Source organism: Stomoxys calcitrans, chromosome 4 (assembly GCF_963082655.1).
Source record: "Stomoxys calcitrans chromosome 4, idStoCalc2.1, whole genome shotgun sequence".
NCBI classification, from domain to species: domain Eukaryota; kingdom Metazoa; phylum Arthropoda; class Insecta; order Diptera; family Muscidae; genus Stomoxys; species Stomoxys calcitrans.
In genome coordinates, this window is record NC_081555.1 from 153783333 (window position 1) to 153802976 (window position 19644).

General features: G+C 39.7%; 1 protein-coding gene across 1 annotated transcript in view; it reads left to right on the forward strand.

Moving 5' to 3' along the window:
- LOC131997055 (uncharacterized) overlaps positions 1–18748 on the forward strand; it is a 52547-nt gene extending 33799 nt beyond the window's left edge. The window contains exon 4 of the mRNA XM_059367321.1: positions 18669–18748. Coding sequence (XP_059223304.1) covers positions 18669–18748 — 80 coding nt within the window. The remainder of the gene's footprint in view (positions 1–18668) is intronic.
- Positions 18749–19644: the final 896 nt, after the last annotated feature.

Below are 19644 nucleotides of genomic sequence, written 5' to 3' on the forward strand. Positions count from 1 at the left end.
TCCGTCTGTCCGTCTGTCTGTTGAAATCACGCTACAGTCTTTAAAAATTGAGATATTGAGCTGAAATTTTGCACAGATTCTTTTTTTATCCATAAGCAGGTTAAGTTCGAAGATGGGCTATATCGGACTATATCTTGATATAGCTCCCATATAGACCGATCCGCCGATTTAGGGTCTTAGGCCTATAAAAGCCACATTTATTATCCGATTTTGCTGAAATTTGGGACAGTGAGTTGCGTTGGGCCCTTAGACATCCTTCGTCAATTTGGCTCAGATCGGTCCAAATTTGGATATAGCTGCCATATAGACCGATCCTCCGATTTAGGGTCTTAGGCCCATAAAAGCCACTTTTATTATCCGATTTTGCTGAAATTTGGGACAGTGAGTTGCGTTAAGCCCTCCGACATCCTTCGTCAATTTGGCCCAGATCGGTCCAAATTTGGATATAGCTGCCATATAGACCGATCCTCCGATTTATGGTCTTATGCCCATAAAAGCCACATTTATTATCCGATTTTGCTGAAATTTGGGACAGTGAGTTGCGTTGAGCCCTTCGACATCCTTCGTCAATTTGGTTCAGATCGGTCCAAATTTGGATATAGCTGCCATATAGACCGATCCTCCGATTTAGGGTCTTAGGCCCATAAAAGCCACATTTATTATCCGATTTTGTTGAAATTTGGGACAGTGAGTTGCGTTGAGCCCTTCGACATCCTTCGTCAATTTGGCCCAGATCGTTCTAAATTTGGATATAGCTGCCATATAGACCGATCCTCCGATTTATGGTCTTACGCCCATAAAAGCCACATTTATTATCCGATTTTGCTGAAATTTTGGACAGTGAGTTGCGTTGAGCTCTTCGACATTTTTCGTCAATTTGGCCCAGATCGGTCTAAATTTGGATATAGCTGCCATATAGACCGATCCTCCGATTTATGGTCTTACGCCCATAAAAGCCACATTTATTATCCGATTTTGCTGAAATTTGGGACAGTGAGTTGCGTTGAGCCCTTCGACATTCTTCGTCAATTTGGCCCAGATCGGTCCAAATTTGGATATAGCTGCCATATAGACCGATCCTGCTATTTATGGTCTAGGCCCGTAAAAGCCACATTTATTATCCGATTTTGTTGAAATTTGGGACAATGATTTGCCTTAGGCCCTTCGATATCTTTCTTCTATTTGGCCCTGATCGGTTCAGATTTGGATATAGCTGCCATATAGACCGATCTCTCGATTTAAAGTTTTGGGCTCATAAAAAGCGCATTTATTGTCCGATGTCGCCGAAATTCGGGACAATGACTTGTGTTGGGCCCTTTGATATTTGTCTTCAATTTGGCTCAGATCGGTCCAGATTTGGATATAGCTGCCTTATAGACCGATCTCTCGGTTGAACAATGACTTGTACTTATAAGCATTTGGTCTAAATCGGATGATATCTATAGAGCTGCTATGGGGCTTAAGGTATGCTTTTTCACTGGATTTTGACGAAATGTGGTTCACATATATACCCGAGGTGGTGGGTATCCAAAGTTCGGCCCGGCCGAACTTAACGCCTTCTTACTTGTTTTTTATCCTTTTCTTTTCTTTATTTGCTTAAAAAGAGACACCGGGAAAAGAACTCGACAAATGCGATCCATGGTGAAGGGGTATATAAGATTCGGCCCGGCCGAACTTAGCACGCTTTTATTTGTTTTCTACGTAATAATTATACACTACACCACTACTGTGGTACTGGGTATTATAACTTAGTGAATTTGTGTGTAACACCTAAAAGGAAGAGAGACAGACCCATTGATAAGTATACCGATCGACTCAGAATCACTTTCTGATTCGATTTAGCTATACCCGTCTGTCTGTCCGTCCGTCTGTCTGCCCGTCTGTCCATGTTAATTTGTGTGTAAAATACAGGACACAGTTTTCATCCGATCGTCTTCTAATTTGGTACAGGTATGTTTTTCGGCCTAGAGACGAAGCCTATTGAAATTGGAAAAAATCGGTGCAGATCTGGATGTAGCTCCCATATATATGTTCGTCCGATTTTTCAGTAATAATGCAATATAATGGTCATTTGTTAACCGATTCTCACGAAATTGGCAGGAGGGATTTTTTCTTGACTCTCGACATTACTGATGAATTTCATGGAAATCGGTTCAGATTTAGATATAGCTCTCATATGTATATATCGCCCGATTTTCACTGCTAGAGCCACTGCAAGCACATTTATTGACCAATCTTGCCAAAATATTGCACAACGCTTTCCTCGATGACTACCACAATATACATAGAGTTTGGTAAAAATCGGTTCAGATTTAGATATAGCCCCCATATATATGTTCGTCCGATTTCAAGTAATATTACAATTCAATGGTCTTTTGTTAACCGATTTTCTCGAAAATTGACAGGAGGAGGGATTTTCTCTTGACTCTCGACATTACGGTGAATTTTATAGAAATCAGTTCAGATTTCGATATAGCTCTCATATATATATATCGCCCGATTTTCACTCCTAGAGCCACTGCAAGCACATTTATTGACCAACCGTGCCAAAATAGTGCACAACGCTTTCCTCTATGACTACCACAATATACATAGAGTTTGGTCAAAATCGGTTCAGATTTAGATATAGCTCCCATATATATGTTCGTCCGATTTGCAGTAATATTGCAATTAAATGGTCTTTTGTTAACCGATTTTCTCGAAATTCGGCAGGAGTGATTTTTTCTTGACTCTCAACATTACTGGTGAATTTCATAGAAATCAGTTCAGATTTCGATAAAGCTTTCATATATATATATATCGCCCGATTTTCACTCCTGGAGCCACTGTAAGCACATTTATTGACCAACCATGCCAAAATAATGCACAACGCTTTCCTCTATGACTACCACAATATACATAGAGTTTGGTCAAAATCGGTTCAGATTTAGATATAGCTCCCATATATATGTTCGTCCGATTTGCAGTAATATTGCAATAAAATGGTCATTTGTTAACCGATTTTCTCGAAATTCGGCAGGAGGGATTTTTTCTTGACTCTCAACATTACTGGTGAATTTCATAGAAATCGGTTCAGATTTCGATATAGCTCTCATATATATATATCGCCCGATTTTCACTCCTAGAGCCACTGCAAGCACATTTATTGACCAACCGTGCCAAAAAAATGCACAACGCTTTCCTTGATGACTACCACAATATACATAGAGTTTGGTCAAAATCGGTTCAGATTTAGATATAGCTCCCATGTATATGTTCGTCCGATTTGCAGTAATATTGCAATTAAATGGTCTTTTGTTAACCGATTTTCTCGAAATTCGGTAGGAGTGATTTTTTCCTGACTCTCGACATTACTGGTGAATTTTATAGAAATCGGCCCAGATTTAGATATAGCTGTCATATATGTATATCGCCCGATTTTCACTTTCAAGAGCGACTGCAAGCGAATTTATTGACCAATCTTGCCAAAATTTTGCACAACGCTTTCCTCGACGACTACGACATTATCTGAGAAGTTTGCTCGGAATCGGTTCAGATTTAGATATAGCTCCCATATATACATTCGTCAGATTTTGGGTTATTTGCCATAATGTTGTCATTTGTCAACCGTAGTTTTTACAGTTGGAACATATTTGCTCGCCGAGGTCCATCAAAATTGGTTCAGAATTGGATATGGCTTCCACATTGTACTTATAGGGTAGGTGTGTGTGGTATTATACAGTCGACACCGCCCGACTTTTGCCCTTCCTTACTGTTTTTTTTTTTTTCTAGTCCTTTCTTTAATTCTCCACCTTCCTATTGCACCTAACACAGTTCTCGCTCAGCAAATCTATTCGCCATCACCCTTGTATACACACAGTACACACACACACACACTCACATACACACATTACTAGGCCCACATTCACAACCGAAACCCTTCATAGTCAATGAAAGGGACTTGCTGGTTATTCCACTCAGATTTTAAATCTGCGTTAAGTTCTTGTTTTGTTCTTTGGAGTTGCTGAGTTTTATGGTTCAATAAAATTTTATTACATTTCGATATTTCCCAACATGGTGTTAATTTACACCCAAACAACGGTCATTCCAACTGCCGTTACGGTTGCTGTTGCCGCCCCCTCTTCCCTAGCCAACATTTCTGGTTTCCTTCCTTTTGATTTTTTTTTTTTTGGCGTGTTGGTGTGTTCGTGCTTTCACAATTGATTGTGAAATTGGAAAATCTATGGAAATGGGAAAAAAAGGATATGCATGTGTTGTGCTGGACAACAGATGTAGCTGATTTTTTCTGCGTTTTTCTGATTTTTTGTTGTTTTGTTGTTTTGAAAATGTTTACAATTGTTTGTGTGTAACGACTATTGTTAGTGGCTGTGATTAGTTTGTTGCCTGGCTGCCGTTGTTGTTGGTGTTATTTTCCGGTACGACATCAAGGCAAACGTCATTATTACCACTAGAGGACTCGAACGGCAATCACAACCCACTAAGCAAAGCTCTTCAAATCACTACTTGGAACACTTAATTGGAGATTAGGAATGTGAAAAGTGGGATATAAAAATCAGTTAAATTTTGAAATTGAAACATATCGAAATTCTATGAAATAGGAAATTTTATAGGTATTACAATTTAGTTAGTTAGTAAATTTTGCCTTTAGAGAATTTTTCACTGAAATTTTGTTTCTAGAAAAAATTTTACTCAAATTTTGTCGAAATAATTGTAGAAACAACTTCATTGAAATTTTTTCTCTAGAAATTATTTTGCGGGGCAGGGCCTGGGCAAAAAAATTTAATTTTCATTTAGGAGCCCGATTCCTTCAGTCTCTAGAGAACACATTTTTTTTATCAGATTTTGCTGAATTTTGCTAAATGACTTTTATGCTATGAAATTTTATCACGAATCCAAATCCTGCATAAAAATCAAAATCGAACCTCAATTGCCTTTGAAAATTGCTAAATACGAAGCAAGTCTCGGTCAAAAAAATAACAGGACGAGGCATTGAATATTTTAAGGGGACCTTGTTGTAAGAAAATTTGAGCACTATCCAGCAAAACAAAACAAATAAACCACCTCGGGTATATATTGGGTTGCCCAAAAAGTAATTGCGGATTTTTTAAAAGAAAGTAAATGCATTTTTAATAAAGCTTAGAATGAACTTTAATCAAATATACTTTTTTTACACTTTTTTTTCTAAAGCAAGCTAAAAGTAACAGCTGTTAACTGACAGAAGAAAGAATGCAATTACAGAGTCACAAGCTGTGAAAAAATTTGTCAACGCCGACTATATGAAAAATCCGCAACTACTTTTTGGGCAACCCAATATATAAACCACCTTTCGTCAGAATCCGGTGAAAAATGCGAAATATGGTCCGATTTGGACCAAATTCGACATGGATATTGAGTGGTCTAATAAGTACAAGTCATTGTTAAATTTTGCAGAACAAAATATTGGTCTTTTTGGTAGCCATATCCCAACATAGACCGATCTAAACCATATACGACACGGATGTCGAAAAGCCTAACATAAGTCACTATGTCAAATTTGAGCGAAATCGGATAATAAATGCTCCTTTTATGAGCCCAAAACCTTAAATCGAGAGATCGGTCTATATGGCAGCTATATCCAAATCTGAACCGACCTGAGCCAAATTGAAGAATAATGTTGAAGGGCCTAACACAACTCACTATCCCAAGTTTCGGCGACATCGCACAATAAATGCGCCATTTATAAGTCCAAAACCTTATATCGAGAGATCGGTCTATATGGCAGCTATATCCTAATCTGGACCGATCCGAGCCAAATTGAAAAAAAATGTTGAAGGGCCTAACACAACTCACTGTCCCAAATTTCGACGACTTTCGACAATAAATGCGCCATTTATGGGAACAAAACCTCGGGAACAAAAAAATGCGCCATTTATGGAAAACAAAACCTCGAGAGATCGGTCCATATGAGAGCTATATGTAAATCTGAACCGATCTGGGCCAAATACAAAAAGGATGTCGAAGGGCTTAACAAAACTCACTGTCCCAAATTTCGGCGACATCGCACAATAAATGCGCCTTTTATAGGTCCTAAATCCTAAATCGAGAGATCGGTCTGTATGGCAGCTATGTCGTAATCTGGACCGATCCAAGGCAAATTGAAGACTAATGTCGAGGGACCTAACACAACTCACTGCCTTAAATTTCGACGACATTCAACAATAAATGCGTCTTTTATGAGTTCAAAACCTTATATCGAGAGATCGGTCTATATGGCAGCTATATCCAAATCTGAACCGATCGGGGCCAAATTGAAGATGGATGTCGAAGAGCCTAACACAACTCACTGTCCCAAATTTCAGCAAAATCGGATAATAAATGTGGCTTTTATGGGTCTAAAACCATAATTCGGCGGATCGGTCTATATGGGGGCTATATCAAGATGTGGTCCAAACTTAACCTGCTTACGGACAAAAAATGAATCTGTGCAAAGTTTCACCTCAATATCTCAAAGGCTGTAGCGTATTTTCAACACACAGGAGGACGGACATGGCTAGATGGTCTTAGATATTTACGCTGATCAAGAATATATATTCTTTATAGGGTCGGAAACGGATATTTCGATGTTTTGCAAACTGAATGACAAAATGAATATACCCCCATCCTTTGGTGGTGGGTGTAAAAAAAATTAAAAATCGGACCACAATTGAAGATTTGGCAGCCTCAAGTTTTAACCGTTCCAAATTTCAAAGATATATTTCTTCCCGTTCTCACAAGGCATATTTTAACTAGTTTTTTTTCAGTTCTATCCCACTGTGCGTCATAATGATTCAAATAATATTTCTCAAAATTGTTTCTGCAACTACGCAAATTGTTTTCGCTTATGGAATCCCTAGATGTAATAAAATTTGTTTGCTAGAATGTATGTTTTAATAGTTGTTCTTTACTTTGTCCTTGCACCACTAACACTATTACAGCTTTGCAATTGCTACTACTAAAGGGTGATTTTTTAAAAGCTATAAGAAAGTTTTTTTTCAGAATAAATCCTGGAAAGAGTTCTGCAGCTCCGTGAAGGATACATCTGAGGCCTCTAGGCTAAGGAAGATTCTGTCCTCGAGACCTATTACGGTGGGATATATTCAAAAGTCAGAGAATGTATGGACAATGTCTGGTAAGGAAATACTAGAACTAATCGTTGATACACATTTCCCGGGAAATTCTCCCACGGACAACGTGGCGCCAGAAGAGGTTGTCACTGGTATGCATTTGTCGAAGGTTAATCGGGAAATTGTGTCTGAGCCGAAAATCCTTTGGGCTATAAGAAGTTTCGTCTCCTTTAAGTCGCCAGGCCCTGATGATGTATTACCGGTTGAATTACAAGCTGTGTCTGATAGACTGGTTCCCAGGCTTAGGGAGATATACTCTGCTTGCATCAGATTGTCATATAAACCTGTGGGATGAAGGGACACGAAGGTAATTTTCATTCCGAAGGCCACACGAAGGCGAAAGATTTTCGTCCTATTAGTCTGTCATCCTTTATGCTGAAGCCTCTTGAGAGATTGATAGAAACATATCTTAGAGCAAAAATCCCTGGAGATTGCCTGTCGCGCCAGCAGCATGCATATAATAAAGGCCAATCCACTCAAATAGCCCTTCACGACCTAGTCGGCTACATAGAGGGTTCTCTCGCTGTCAAAGAATATGCAATGGTAGCATTTCTTGACAATAATGATAAACCGACTTCACTCATGAAGGATTTGGAGTTTCTAGACATCAACTCTACCGTAAGAAAGTTTATTAAATACTTACTTACTAAAAGATGCATTACGGCTGGCTTGGGATCTGTGGATCTAAAAATATGGGTCAGCAGAGGAACTCCTCAGGGAGGAGTCCTGTCTCCTCTACTTTGGAATATAGCCCTTAAGAATATATTATTGTCTCTGGAAGTAAAAGGTGTAAAAGTGGTCGCGTATGCTGATGACGTGGCAGTTGCGGTTAGGGGAAAGTTTCCCAGCACTCTAAGAGATATACTTCAGGAAGCTCTACGTGCAATAGGGAAGTGGGCTACCGAAAGTGGTCTGGGAATAAATCTGTGCAAGACAGAAGTCGTTATTTTCAGCAAGAGATACAAGTTGCCTACCGCGGAAACTGTCTTCTTGGAAGGGGGGAATGTTCCGTTTACAAAATACTTGGGTGTTTTGCTGGACAGGAAATGAACTTCAAATTCAACATTTTGGAAAGGGCAAGAAAGGCCACTCTTGCCCTATACACCTGCAAGAGATCCATTGGTAAAAGTTGAGGATTTAGACTGAGTGTCATACATTGGGTATATACTGCAGTTGTCAGACGTATAATGCTATATGGTGTTGTGGTCTGGTGGACGGCGCTTCAAAAGTCCACCCACTGCTCAATACTTAACCGAGTCCAATGGATGACTTGTATGTGCACAGCCGCACTGAGGACGACACCATCTGATGCACTCAATTTAATGCTACATTTTATGCCTCTGAACATTGTGGCTACCCAAATAGCAGCGACCACTGCCATGAGTTTAAGGGAGCTTTCTCATTGAACATGTGGCGGCTACAGACACTGTGTTATCCTCGATACAATAACCGATGTTCCAGGCAGTGTGGATTACACCCTACCTGAGCCGCTTTTTGTTAAAAAGTACTGTACCACTATTCCTGATAGAACCGATTGGAATTACGATATCCCTGGTAACAGAAGCTACATAGACTTCTATATGGATGGCTCTAAACTAAAAGACCAGGTGGGCTTTGGGGTGTACTTCAAAGATCTAGAACTGGTCTTATCGAAAAGATTACCCGACCACTGCAGTATGTATCAAGCAGAGATCCTTGCAATTAAGGAAGTGGTGGAATGGCTAAGATAAAATGTCATTACGACGATTGGCGTAAATATCTTCTCAGATAGCCAGGAAGCCTTTAAATCCTTGGAGAACGTATCTCTGAACACAAAAAATCTTCCTTACTGTCGCAGATCTCTCAACGAGATGGCGGAACAGTTCAAAATTCACCTGTTCTGGGTGCCGGACCACAGAGGTATCCCGGGAAATTGTAAAGCGGACGAGCTTTCGAGATGAGGAACTCCCCTACACATTTCAGGGATACTGGAATCTGTGGGTATGCCTCTAGCTACATGTAAGCTAAGTTTTCAGAACAAGGCCCTAAGGACAACGAATGATAGATGATCACAAAGAGGGGGCTGTTTGCATTCCAAAACTATGTGACCTCATCCAGACTTGAAGAGGTCTACTGCTTTACTGTCATTGGCTAGAACAGACGTCTAAGTCAATGTGTCCATCATGACGGGTCACTGTCTAATCGGAAAACATGCTGACAGATTGAAGGTTGCCACCAATGACTTTTGCTGAGGCTTTGAGGACATCGAAGAAGAAGAGACTATAGAACACCTTCTGTGTGTGTGTCCCGCACTAGCATTTGGAAGGAGTTCCGCTTTAGGTTCTCATTTCTGTGAGATCCAGTCTGATTTAGCGGAAGTGAACATTCGCAAGTTATTGGGCTTTTTAAAGCGATCTGGATATTTCAACGGTAGGAACTAAAAGGCATCTTCGTTCTTCTGTTCCTGTGGTATCACAATGGACGGAAACGTCTAAGTGAATCTGATGGCAGACTGCTACTTAAACCTAACCGAACATAGTCGCACACAAAATACTCTAAGGGCGTTAAATCGCACCATCTAGGCGGCCAATTGACCTGTCCCGAAGTTGAAATAAAATGTTCACCAAACTCGACTCTTAATTATCCATCCATTGTTACGCGTGTTGTGTTGCAAGTCAAGCTCTTGCTGGCATCATCATCAACCATTCGCATCATCTTTGAAGAAGTACGTTCCAATGAAGCCACCAGCCCATAAACCGCACCAAACTATGACTTTTTCCGGATGCATTGGTAGCTCTTGCAATGCTTTTGGCTGATCTTCACTTCAAAATCGACAATTCTACTTATTAACGTACCCATTGAGCCAAAAATTAGCTTCGTCACTTAACACAATAAAGCGCGCGATGAACTTTTTTAACAGAGCACGCATTTTGATAAAAAATAAGTAAAAGCGAGCTAAATTCGGCCGGGCCGAATCTTATATAACCTCCACCAAGGATCGCATTTATCGAATTCTTTTCCCGGTGTCTTTTTTAGGCAAACAAAGGAAAGGAAACGATAAAAGAAAAGACTTGCTATGCTATTGGAGCTATATCAAGTTATGATCCGATTCGGACCATAATGGAATGAATGTTGGAGATCACAGTAGAAGTCATTGTGTAAAATTTCAGCCAAATGGAATAAGGATTTCGCCATTTGCAAATTGCAAATTTTGCCCATGAAGATTCCACTAAGGAACAGGGGCAAACTTCTCACATATCAATGAGTGCAGTGCGATTCAAGTTTAAGCTCAATGATAAGGGGCCTTCCTTTTACAGCCGAGTCCGAACGGCGTGCCGCAGTGCAACACCTCTTTGGAAAGAAATGTCAAAATGTCAAAGTACCTCACAAATGTTGCCAGCATTAGGAGGGGAAAACCACCGCTGGAAATTTTTGCCGATGGTCTCGCCAGGATTCGAACTCAGGCGTTCAGCGTCATAGGCCGCATGCTAACCTCTGCGCTACGGTGGCAGCCAACCCCTTCACCCTTTAGGGCCTCAAAAAATAACATAGGGAGGTCGTTTTATAGGGAAGCTGCATTAGGTTGTGAACGTATTCGGACCATAATTGACACGAATGTTGAAGGTCATGGGAAAAGCCGTTGTACAAAATTTCACCGAAATCAGATAATAATTGCGCCCTAAAGAGGCTCAAAAAAAGGCTCCCAGGTTTATATGGCAGCTATATCAGGTTATGAACCGATTTGAACCATACTTTGCACAATTGTTGGAAGTCATAACGAAACACGTCGTTCAAAAATTTTAGCGAAATCGGATAGGATTTGCGCCCTCTAAAAGCTCAAGAAGTCAAGATCCAAGAAAGGTTTACATGGCAGCTATATCAGGTTATGCATCGATATCACTCGTACTCAGTACAGTTGTTGGAAATCATAGCAAAACACCTCATGCAAAAATTCAGACAAATCGGATAAGAATTGCGTCCTCTAGTGGCTCAAAAAGTCAAGATCCAAGATCGGTTTATATGACAGCTATATCAGGTTATATACCGACTTATCGGTTTATCTGGCAGCTATATCAGGTTATGGACCAATTAGAACCATACTTGGCTCAGTTGTTGGACTCCATGACAAAACATGTCGTGCAAAATTTCAGCCAAATCGATTAAGAATTGCGCCCTCTAGAGGCTCAAGAAGTCAAGATCCAAGATCGGTTCATATGGCAGCTATATCAAAACATGGACCGATATGATCCATTTACAATCCCAACCGACCTACACCCATAAGAAGTATTTGTGCAAAATTTCGAGCGGCAAGCTTTACTCCTTCGAACGTTAGCGTGCTTTCGACAGATAGACAGACGGACGGACAAACGGACAGATGGACGGATAGACTGACGGGCGAACGGACAGACAAACGGACGGACAGGCGAACGGACAGACGGACGGACAAACGGACGGGCAGACAGACAGACGGACGGACAGACGGACGGTCAAACGGACGGACGGACGGACAGACAGACGGACGGACAGACAGACAGACAGACGGACGGACGGACGGACAGACAGATAGACAGATAGACAGATAGACAGACAGACGGACGGATAGACGGACGGACAGACGGACGGATAGACAGATGGACGGACAGACAGATGGACGGACAGACAGATGGACAGACGGACGGACAGACAGATGGACAGACGGACGGACAGACAGACGGACGGACGGACAGACAGACAGACGGACAGACAGACAGACAGACGGACAGACAGACAGACGGACAGACAGACAGACGGACGGACAGACGGACAAACGGACGGACAGACGGACAAACGGACGGACAGACGGACAAACGGACGGAGGCACAGACGGACGGACGGGCATTGCTAGTTTCTTGCCACGACCATCAAGAATATATGTACTTTAAGGGGTCTGAGACCAATATTTCGAGGAGTTACAAACAGAATGACGAAATTAGTATACCCCCATCCTGTGGTCTTGCGGATAGCTTTACTCCTTCGAAAGTTAGCATGCTTTCGACAGACAGACGGACGGACGGACGGACGGGCATGGCTACATCGACATAAAATGTTATGACGATCAATAATATATATACTCTATGAGGTCTTAGACGCATATTTCGAGGAGTTACAAACAGAATGACGAAATAAGTATACCTCCATCGTATGGTGGAGGGTATAAAAATACAATAATTTCCAAGCGTTGTTCGTTTGTAAGACGATTTATGGTCAAATTATAGACCAAACTGAAGATGTTTGACATTGAAACAAAACACGTAACGTGTGAGCTGTTTAAACCAGTGTTGCCAAAAAGATAATAGCTAAAAAAACACCCTTTAGTTGATCTTTACTTTGTCCTTGCACCAGTAACACTACTACAGCTTTGCAATTGCTTTGACTATAACACAAAGAAAACTTTAAGTGTATCATTGTTTTGTGTAATCATAAAAAAGGATGTTTACACATTTTCGCTCCCCTTTCATTCTCGTTCCCATACACGCACACACACACACACACTGCAGCAACATCCTTTCAGTATTGTTTACATTATGTTGTTCATTATTACCATGGCGGGAGTAACTATTAATTGTTGTTTGTTTTTTTTTTTTTTTTGTACCAGTTGCTGCAACAAGTTTCTCCCTTCTGATAGTTTTTTTTTGTTGTGTTGTACATATTTAGAAATTGCCACTTACTGCTGTTGCTGGTTTTTTTTTACATGTCCTTGTTGATGATGTTGTTTGTTCTTTGGCGTTTGTTTAGTTTCACTGGATGTCTATAAAACTATGCCGTAGCAATCTTTTCGCATAATTGGTTTGTTATTGCCCTGTTCATTTTGTTATTTGGTTGAGTGGAGTCCTTTTTTGCATTTGTTTGCATGCGTCCGTTTGTCTTGCTCAACACTTTGTTGCATACTTAAGATTTATAATGTTGTTGAAAGGACAACTTTGTTTGGCGGGCCTGGGGTGACCATAATACCTTTCCCTAGAGCCACTTACCCAACTTTCAGGTTGTGCAGTGCATTTCGTTGTGTGTAGGAGTACCTTGCATTGTATGTGTGTTGTGTTTGCTTGTTTGTTTATTATCCTTTTGACAGCTCATCTTTATTAGTCCTGTTGTCTGTCGTTGTCGTTAGTTGCTCTTAAGAGTTGTTCACTTCATAATGTTAAGTGCAGTTTTTGTTGATCTTAGCAAAGCAATAAGAAGTCATTAGTCAGTTAAATTAGTAGTTTGACTATCGTTGGTCTTGTTGCATAGATTTTTGTTGCTTAATGGACTTATCAATAGTTTTAATTGATTTACTACCTGAAGAGACTTGCTCTTATAAAAGTTAGGTAGACAAATAAAAAAAAAAGATAAGCAAGGAAGGTAAGTCCAAAGTAGAGTAAATAAGTAATTGAGAAGTATAAATAGTCATTAAAAATAAAAAAAGGAAAGTTGCTTACCAACTTGAAATGTTTTTAGTAGTTGTTCAAACACTTACCATTTATGTATGGATGAAATCTTTAGCTGAAAAGAGAGTTAAAGGTGTTTTAATTGGAAGTATAAGAAAAAATTTTAATTAATTAAATGGAGATATCAGAAAACAAGTAAAAAGGCTTTAAGTTCGGCCGGGCTGAACTTTGGATAACCGCCAACTCGAGTATATATGTAAATCCCATATCGTCACAATCCGGCGAAAATTGGGTGACTTAAGCACCCAAATTCGGCACGGACATATGTCACTATTCAATTTTGTATTGGGTTGCCCAAAAAGTAATTGCGGATTTTTCATATAGTCGGCGTTGACAAATTTTTTCAACGGCTTGTGACTCTGTAATTGCATTCTTTCTTCTATCAGTTATCAGCTGTTACTTTTAGCTTGCTTTAGAAAAAAAAGTGTAAAAAAGTATATTTGATTAAAGCTCATTCTAAGTTTTATTAAAAATGCATTTACTTTCTTTTAAAAAATCCGCAATTACTTTTTGGGCAACCCAATAGAACAAAATACTGGTCTTTTTGGCAGATTAATCCAATTATTAAACGATCTGAACTATATAACGGTCGGATGTCGGGAGGTCTCAACCAAGGTCAGTCCCCTTATCGGCAGATTGGTCTATATGACAGCTATATCTAAATATAGTCCTATCAGAACCATACTTAGGTTGAATGTTGGGAGGTCTTAACCTACTCACTGTTTCAATTTTCAGCGAAATCGGGCAATAAATAAAACTTTCATTCGGTTCAGACCCCTTATCGGAAGATCGGTCTATATGGCAGCTATATCTAAATATAGTCCGATCTGAACCATATTTAGGTCGGGTGTCAGGAGGCTACAAATAATTAACCTTTTCAAATTTTAGCGAAATCGGTAAAAAAAAACAAGTAAAAGCGTGCTAAGTTCGGCCGGGCCGAATCTTATATACCCTCCACCATGGATCGCATTTCTCGAGTTCTTTTCCCGGCATCTCTTCTTAGGCAAAACAGGATATAAGAAAAGATTTGCTCTGCTATTAGAGCGATATCAAGATATGGTCCGTTTTGGACCACAATTAAATTATATGTTGGAGGCCTGTGTAAAATGTCAGCCAATTGGAATAAGAATTGCGACCTTTGGGGGCTCAAGAAGTAAAATAGAGAGATCGATTTATATGGGAGCTGTATCGGGCTATAGACCGATTCAGACCAAAATAAACACGTATGTTGATGGTCATGAGAGGATCCGTCGTACAAAATTTCAGGCAAATCGGAAAATAATTGCGACCTCTAGAGGCTCAAGAAGTCAAAATCCCAGATCGGTTCATATGACAGCTATATCAGGTTTTGAACCGATTCGAACCATACATGACACAGTTGTTCGATATCATAATAAAACACGTCGTGCCAAAATTCATTCAAATCGGATAAGAATTGCGCCCTCTAGAGGCTCAAGAAGTCAAGACCCAAGATCGGTTTATATGGCAGCTATATCAGGTTATGGACCGATTTAAATCATACTTGGCACAGTTGTTGGATATCATAACAAAACACGTCGTGCAAAATTTCATTCCAATCGGGTAAGAATTGCTCACTCTAGAGGCTCGAAAAGTCAAGACCCAAGATCGGTTTATATGGCAGCTATATCAGGTTATGGACCGATTTGAACCATACTTGGCACAGTTGTTGGATATCATAACAAAACACGTCTTGCAAAATTTCATTTCAATCGGTTAAGAATTGCGCACTCTAGAGGCTCAAGAAGTCAAGACCCAAGATCGGTTTATATGGCAGCTATATCAAAACATGGATCGATATGGCCCATTTACAATACCAACTGACCTACGCTAATTAGAAGTATTTGTGCAAAATTTCAAGCGGCTAGCTTTACTCCTTCGGAAGTGAGCGTGCTTTCGACAGACAGACGGACGGACATGGCTAGATCGACATATAATGTCACGACGATCAAGAATATATATACTTTATGGGGTCTCAGACGAATATTTCGAGTAGTTACAAACAGAATGACGAAATTAGTATACCCCCCATCCTATGGTGGAGGGTATAATAAAGCTTTTATGGGCTTCAGACTCTTATAGGCAGATCGGTCTATATGACAGGTATATCTAAATATAATCCGATCTGAACCATATTTGGGTCGGATGTTGGAAGGTTTCAAACTGCGCACTATTCTTAATTTCAGCGAAATCGGATAAACAATAATGCTTTAAGGCCTTCAGACCCATTATCGGGAGATCGGTCTATATAACAGCTATATTTAAATATAGTCCGATCTGAACCATATTTAGGTTAGATTTCGGGAGGCTTAAAATAACCCACTGTTTTAAATTTCAGCAAAATCAGATGAAAAATAAAGTTTTTGTGGGCATTAGACCCTTTATCGGAGAATCGGTCTATATAGCAGCTTTATCCAAATATGGTCCGATTTGGTCCGTTCAAGAACTTAACCAGCGTGCATCAAAAACACGTATCTGTGCCAAATTTTAGCTCAATATCTCAATTTTTGAAGACTCTAGAATGATTACAACAGACGGACGGACAGACGCATAGACGGACAGACACAAGGACATCTTTAAATTGTCTTAGAATTTTACGACGATCCGAAATATGTATACTTTGTAGGGTCGGAAATTGATATTTCGATGTGTTGCAAACGGAATGACTAAATGAATATACCCCCAATCCTAAGGTGGTGGGTATAAAAATGTTGTTTATACCTTACACCACTACTGTGGTACAGGGTATTATAACCTAGTGCATTTGTTTGTAACTCCCAGAAGGAAGAGAGATAGACCCACTGATAGGTATAACGATAGACTCAAAATCACTTTCTGATTCGATTTAGCTGTCCGTCTGTCTGTCTGTCCGTCTGTCCATGTTAATTTGTGTACAAAGTACAGGTCGCAGTTTTCATCCGATCGTCTTCAACTTTGGTACAGACATGTTTTTCGGCCTAGAGACGAAGCCTGATGAAATTGGAAAAAATCGGTTCAGATTTGGATATAGCTTTCATACTTATGTTCGTTATACTTATTTGCGGTAATATTGCAATAAAATGGTCATTTGTTAACCGATTCTCTCGAAATTCGGCAAGTAGGATTTTGTTATAACTCTAGACGTTACTGGTGAATTTCATGGAAATCGGTTCAGATTTAGATATAGCTCTCATATATATATATCGCCCGATTTTCACTCCTAAAGCCACTGCAAGCGCAATTATTGACCAATTTTCCCAAAACTTCGTACAACGATTTCCTAGACGACTTCCACATCAACTGAGAAGTTTGCTCGAAATCGGTTCAGATTTAGGTATAGCTCCCATATATATGTTCGTCCGATTTGCAGTAATATTGAAATGAAATGGTATTTTGTTAACCGATTCTCTCGAAATTTGGCAGGAAGGATTTTGTTTTGACTCTCGACATTACTGGTGAAATTCATGGATATCGGTTCAGATTTAGATATAGCTCTCATATATATACATTGCCCGATTTTAACTTCTAGAGTCACAGCAAACACATTTATTGAACCATCTTGCCAAAATTTTGCAAAACGCTTTCCTCGACGACTGCCACAGCATCTGAGAAGTTTGCCCGAAATCGGTTCAGATTTGGATATAGCTCCCATATATATGTTCGTCCGATTTGCAGTGATAATGCAATAAAATGGCCTTTTGTTTACCGATTCTCTCGAAATTTGGCAGAAATGATTTTCTTATGACTCTCGATATTACTGGTGAAGTTCTTGGAAATCGGTTCAGATTTAGATATAGCTCTCATATATATATATCGCCCGATTTTTACTCCTAGAGCCACAGCAAACACATTTATTGAACCATCTTGCCAAAATTTTGCAAAACGCTTTCCTCGACGACTGCCACAACATCTGAGAAGTTTGCCCGAAATCGGTTCAGATTTGGATATAGCTCTCATATATATGTTCGTCCGATTTGCAGTAATAATGCAATAAAATGGCCTTTTGTTAACCGATTCTCTCGAAATTGGCAGAAAGGATTTTCTTATGACTCTCGATATTACTGGTGAATTTCATATTAATCGGCTCAGATTTAGATATAGCTGCCATATATGTGTATCGCCAGATTTTCACCCCAAGAGCTACAGCAAGCGCATTGTTTGACCATTTTTCCCAAAACTTAGTACAAGGATTTCCTCGACGACTACCACATTATCTAAGAAGTTTGCTCGTAATCGGTTCAGAATTAGATATAGCTCCCATGTATTCGTCAGATTTTGGGTAATTTGCAATAATGTTGTCATTTGTCAGCCGTAGTTATTACAGTTTTAACATATTTGCTCCCGAAGTTAATCAGAATTGGTTTAGAAATGGATATAGTCCCACATTGTACTTATAGGGTAGGTGTAGGGTATTATACAGTCGACACCGCTCGACTTTTGACCTTCCTTGCTAGTTTAAGAAATAAGTTTGACAACAGGCCCATAGAAGGCCCATATTTATGTCCACAGTTGAGAGGAGTCATTGTGCAGGAGAGACTAAGATTGGCCTGGGCCATTGCCAAGTTAAAGCAAATGGGAGCCTTTACTTAGTATTCAACATTCACTTTGTCTAGAAAAGCAAAAATTTGCAAAATTTTTCGTTCATATTTTACAGTGTCGTTCATATTTTTACAGTGTCTGGTAAGTAAACTGCTCCAATTTGTATTGAATTATTGTCATATAAACCATATTGGCCATATGTCCATATTGCACAACGAGCATATTGCATTCTTATGTTTATAGGGATTTTATGGCTCTTAAAAAGACAAACCCCTTTTTAGCATTTGGCTTAAAATGGCAAACGAAGTTATTGGTCTTGGCCACTAGCAATTCGAGTTGAATGTGTCATAAAAAAACCAGCATACAATCCTTTGCAAATCAAAAACACATAGACACACACAGGGATGTGTGGATGTAAAGGGTGATTTTTTAGCAAGTATGTTTTTGGCAACACTTTTTTAACAGCTCACAAACGATTCGGGGTTTGTTTCATTGTCAAACATCTTCAGTTTGGTCTATAATTTAACCATGAATCGTCTTGTAGTCTATTTAGGCTTGGAGAAGGCAGGCTTGGAGCAGGCAGGCTTGGAGCAGGCAGGCTTGGAGCAGGCAGGCTTGGAGTAGGCAGGCTTGGAGCAGTTACATATATGCCGGATGACCTTGCTTTATTGAATGTCTCTTTGGAGGAATGCTATCGAATTTATACCAAATTATCGGCTCTGCCGGCATCTATCGATGGTTCCCCAAAATCAATATTTTCAATACACTTACGACTAATACATACAAATATCTCTCACATCTAAGTCTTTGTACAAAATATGCATCTAGAGCGTTTATGAAGTCCATTTCTTTACAAGGTCAATGCCTTTGAATTCTCCCGAAAAGTGCATAAGAATTGTAGCAATATCAGCAAAAAGAGCTTAGCGGCCTTGACAGTGAAAAGAGTTCACTGGCAACCATGATGAAGCATTTTCGCATTGCTTTTTAAGCTTAGCTAACGTTTGGGCATTCACTCATGTTAAGTATTGCCTAGTGCAATTTGACCCTCTCTGTGTTTGAACCATTCTTGTTGGTTGTGCCATTGATTCCATGATATGAGTACGCTACAAGTAACATTCATTCTATGGTATGAATGCATGAGTACGCTACAGTCTTACAAATGAACAATGCTTGCAAATTATTGAATTTTATTATCAAAGTGTGTGCTCTGTTAAGAAAGTTCATCGCGCGCTTCTTCTGTTGAGCGACAAAGCTCATTTTTGGCTCAATGGGTACGTAAATAAGATGAATTGTCGATTTTGGATTGGAGATCAGCCAGAAGCATTGCAAGAGCTACCAATGCATCCAGAAAAAGTCACAAATTGGTGCGGTTTATGGGCTGGTGGCATCATTGGACAGTACTTCTTCAAAGATAATGCGAACTGAAACGTAACTTTGAATGGTGAGCACTATCGTGAGATGATATTAAACTTTATTTATGCCCAAATGGAAGAGCTTGACTTGTATGACATGTGGTTTCA